Source organism: Oncorhynchus keta, chromosome 10, assembly GCF_023373465.1.
Source record: "Oncorhynchus keta strain PuntledgeMale-10-30-2019 chromosome 10, Oket_V2, whole genome shotgun sequence".
NCBI lineage: Eukaryota > Metazoa > Chordata > Actinopteri > Salmoniformes > Salmonidae > Oncorhynchus > Oncorhynchus keta.
In genome coordinates this window covers 13,852,440-13,856,557 of record NC_068430.1, presented here as the reverse complement: position 1 = coordinate 13,856,557, position 4,118 = coordinate 13,852,440, and the positions used below count along the sequence as shown (strand labels likewise).

Below are 4,118 nucleotides of genomic sequence, written 5' to 3'. Positions count from 1 at the left end.
TGCCAGTGGTCTTGTATGTCTTACATTTCCTAATATTTGCTCCCACAGTTGATTTCTTCAAACCAAGCTTGCTTGTTTGTAGGTGACCAAATACTTATTTTCCACCATAATTTGCAAATAAATTCATTAAAAATCCTACAATGTGATTTTCTGGATTTTTTTTCTCATTTTGTCTGTCATAGTTGAAGTGTACCTATGATGAAAATTATAGGCCTCTCTCATCTTTTTAAGTGGGAGAACTTGCACAATTGGTGGCTGACTAAATACTTTTTTTAAAAGAATATACCTTTATTATTATTCCCCGCAAACCCTACCACCGATGCCCCAATTGGAGTAAACTAATAAACACTTCTGCTTTTACCTTCAATTTATACATCTTATACACATTTTACAGACACAGTCTATTTTACAATAGTTATTTTCTGTTTGTTTTTAGTCCTTCCTCTATTTCTGATGTCCATCCAGTTTGATTTCTATTTGTAACTGTGCTATTTCACAAAAGTTGTGAACCTAAATACATTTTACAGATCCCGTATGCTTTACATCGTTTGTCTTGTTATTAGTCCCACCCTTCAGCTCCATTCAACCTCTGCCATCTATCTCTTAACACCATTTTGGATATCTATTTGCCATATATTTTTCAACTGTGCTGTTATGCTTCACAAAATAATTGAACCTTACTATTCTCATAGCTTCTACAGATTGTAAATTAAAAATTAACATTTTTGCTCAAATAATTATTATATTATTGATTGATTGACTATGGCTTTTCAAATCACCCAGTATTGCTCTCTGTAGCGTTATTTCTAGGCAAATGTTGCAGTTCTTCAGCCAACTACTTCTATACTTGATATACTGTAAGTTGTAGAACCATAACCCAAGTGTGATAGTGAAATGTGAACTAAAGGAAGAGAGAAATATATCACAGCCTCTGTGGTATTTATTATACAGTAGCTTCAAGTGGGAATGTGTGTAGGGGAGTTAAGGAAGGCTGTGTGGGGGAGTTAGGGAAGGCTGTGTGGGGGAGTTAGGGAAGGCTGTGTGGGGGAGTTAGGGAAGGCTGTGTGGGGGAGTTAGGGAAGGTTGTGTGGGGGAGTTAGGGAAGGCTGAGTAGGGAAGTTAGGGAACGCTGTGTGGGGGAGTTAGGGAAGGCTGTGTGGGGGGTTAGGGAAGGCTGTGTGGGGGAGTTAGGGAAGGCTGTGTAGGGGAGTTAGGGAAGGCTGTGTAGGGGAGTTAGGGAAGGCTGTGTGGTGGAGTTAGGGAAGGCTGTGTGGTGGAGTTAGGGAAGGCTGTATGGGGGAGTTAGGGAAGGCTGCATGGTGGAGTTAGGGAAGGCTGCGTGGTGGAGTTAGGGAATGCTGTATGGTGGAGTTAGGGAAGGCAGTGTAGGGTAGTTAGGGGAAGCTGTGTGAGGTCGTTAGGGGAAGTTGTGTGGGGGAGTTAGGGAAGGCTGTGTGGGGTAGTTAGGGAAGGCTGTGTGGTGGAGTTAGGGAAGGCTGTGTAGGGGAGTTAGGGAAGGCTGTGTAGGGGAGTTAGGGAAGGCTGTGTGGGGTAGTTAGGGAAGGCTGTGTGGTGGAGTTGGGGAAGGCTGTGTGGTGGAGTTAGGGAAGGCTGTGTGGGGTAGTTAGGGAAGGCTGTGTAGGGTAGTTAGGGAAGCTGTGTGGGGTAGTTAGGGAAGGCTGTGTGGGGTAGTTAGGAAAGGCTGTGTGGGGTAGTTAGGGAAGGCTCTGCAGAGGAGTTAGGGAAGGCTGTGTGGGGTAGTTAGGGAAGGTTCTGTAGAGGAGTTAGGGAAGGCTGTGTCGTGGAGTTAGGGAAAGCTGTGTAGGGGAGTTAGGGAAGGCTGTGTAGGGGAGTTAGGGAAGCTGTGCAGAGGAGTTAGGGAAGGCTGTGTGGTGGAGTTAGGGGAATCTGTGTGGGCTAGTTAGGGAAGGCTGAGTTAGGGAAGGCTGTGTGCTGGAGTTAGGGAAGTCTGTGTAGGGTAGTTAGCGGAAGCTGTGTTGGGTAGTTCGGGGAAGCTGTGTGGGGTAGTTAGGGAAGGCTGTGTGGGATAGTTAGGGAAGGCTGTGTAGGGGAGTTAGGGAAGGCTGTGTAGGGGAGTTAGGGAAGGCTGTGTAGGGGAGTTAGGGAAGGCTGTGTGGGCAGTTAGGGAAGGCTGTGTGGGGGAGTTAGGGAAGGCTGTGTGTGGGAGTTAGGGAAGTCTGTGTAGGGGAGTTAGGGAAGGCTGTGTGGTGGAGTTAGGGAAGGCTATGTGGTGGAGATAGGGAAGGCTGTGTGGGGGAGTTAGGGAAGGCTGTGTGGTGGAGTTAGGGAAGGCTGTGTGGGGGAGTTAGGGAAGTCTGTGTAGGGGAGTTAGGGAAGGCTGTGTGGTGGAGTTAGGGAAGGCTGTGTGGTGGAGATAGGGAAGGCTGTGTGGTGGAGTTAGGGAAGGCTGTGTGGTGGAGTTAGGGAAGGCTGTGTAGGGGAGTTCGGGAAGGCTGTGTAGGGGAGTTAGGGAAGGCTGTGTGGTGGAGTTAGGGAAGGCTGTGTGGTGGAGTTAGGGAAGGCTGTGTAGGGGAGTTACGGAAGGCTGTGTAGGAGAGTTAGGGAAGGCTGTGTGGGGAGTTAGGGAAGGCTGTGTAGGGAGTTAGGGAAGGATGTGTGGGGTAGTTCGGGGAAGCTGTGTGAGGTAGTTATGGAAGGCTGCGTGGGGGAGTTAGGGAAGGCTGCGTGGTGGAGTTAGGGAAGGCTGCGTGGTGGAGTTAGGGAAGGCTGTGTGGGGGAGTCTGGAAGAAGAGGAAGCGGTCTTTCTCCATTTGCAGCCACCAGTCAGAGGAACCCTCCTGGCCTCCTCTCCTCTGGCTGTAGGGAGTCAGGCTTGTACCCCCCAGGCCGCCTCTCCTCTGACTGTGGTGAGTCAGGCTTGGACCCTCCTGGCCTCCTGTCCTCTGGCTGTGGGGAGTCAGGCTTGGACCCTCCAGGTGTCCTCTCCTCTGGTTTTGGCAAGTTAGGGGTAGGCTTGTACCCCCCAGGCCGCCTCTCCTCTGACAGTGGGGAGTTAGGCTTGCACCCTCCAGGTGTCCTCTCCTCTGGTTTTGGGGAGTTAGGCCTGAACTCTCCAGGCGTCTTCTCTGACTGTGGGGAGTCAGGCATGGACCCTCCAGTCCTCCTCTCCTCTGGCTGTAGGGAGTCAGGCTTGAACCCTCCAGGCGTCTTCTCTGACTGTGGTGAGTCAGGCATGGACCCTCCAGTCCTCCTCTCCTCTGGCTGTAGGGAGTCAGGCTTGAACCCTCCAGGCGTCTTCTCTGACTGTGGGAAGTCAGGCATGGACCCTCCAGTCCTCCTCTCCTCTGGCTGTAGGGAGTCAGGCTTGAACCCTCCAGGCGTCTTCTCTGACTGTGGTGAGTCAGGCATGGACCCTCCAGTCCTCCTCCCCTCTGGCTGTAGGGAGTCAGGCTTGAACCCTCCAGGCGTCTTCTCTGACTGTGGGGAGTTAGGCTGTGGTGAGTCAGGCTTGGACCCTCCAGGCGTCTTCTCTGACTGTGGGGAGTTAGGCTGTGGTGAATCAGGCTTGGACCCTCCAGGCGTCTTCTCTGACTGTGGGGAGTTAGGCTGTGGTGAATCAGGCTTGGACCCTCCAGGCGTCTTCTCTGACTGTGGGGAGTTAGGCTGTGGTGAGTCAGGCTTGGACCCTCCAGGCGTCTTCTCTGACTGTGGGGAGTTAGGCTGTGGTGAATCAGGCTTGGACCCTCCAGGCGTCTTCTCTGACTGTGGGGAGTTCGGCTGTGGTGAGTCAGGACTTTAGACCCTCCAGGCCTCCTCTCCTCTGGCTTTGGGAAGTTAGGGGTAGAGTTTTACCCTCAAGGCCTCCTCTCCTTTAGCTGTGGGGAGTTTGGCTAGGCATGCCCACATCTGGGCCCCATTAGCCACATCAGATCAGAACTAGTGCTGGAAAAGACACCTGACTGGACCTGAACAGGACATTTGAGTTTACATTAATTCTATAAAACATTACACTTTAATTATCCGAGAAATAAAGAAGAAAAATAAATGAATGCAGTGAGATGAAGACTCCCCACAGCCAGAGGAGAGGAGGCCTGGAGGTTCTTGATTTTCCTGATCAACAACCGGCACCATGACAA

General features: G+C 50.9%; 1 protein-coding gene across 1 annotated transcript; it reads right to left on the bottom strand.

The window, feature by feature from the left end:
• Positions 1-2,805: 2,805 nt before the first annotated feature.
• LOC127932614 (translation initiation factor IF-2-like) lies at positions 2,806-3,888 on the bottom strand. The gene is made up of 2 exons (XM_052528634.1): positions 3,835-3,888; positions 2,806-3,744 (listed from the first exon to the last, which is right to left on the bottom strand). The coding sequence occupies exons 1-2, from the start codon at positions 3,886-3,888 to the stop codon at positions 2,806-2,808; spliced, it is 993 nt and encodes a 330-aa protein (XP_052384594.1).
• Positions 3,889-4,118: the final 230 nt, after the last annotated feature.

Excerpts from the sequence above, each read along its gene's own strand:
- LOC127932614 (XM_052528634.1), bottom strand. The coding sequence starts at position 3,888 with ATGTGGGCATGCCTAGCCAAACTCCCCACAGCTAAAGGAGAGGAGGCC. Across the intron at positions 3,745-3,834 it reads AAGGAGAGGAGGCCTTGAGG|TCAGAGAAGACGCCTGGAGG; the intron begins GTAAAACTCTAC and ends AACTCCCCACAG.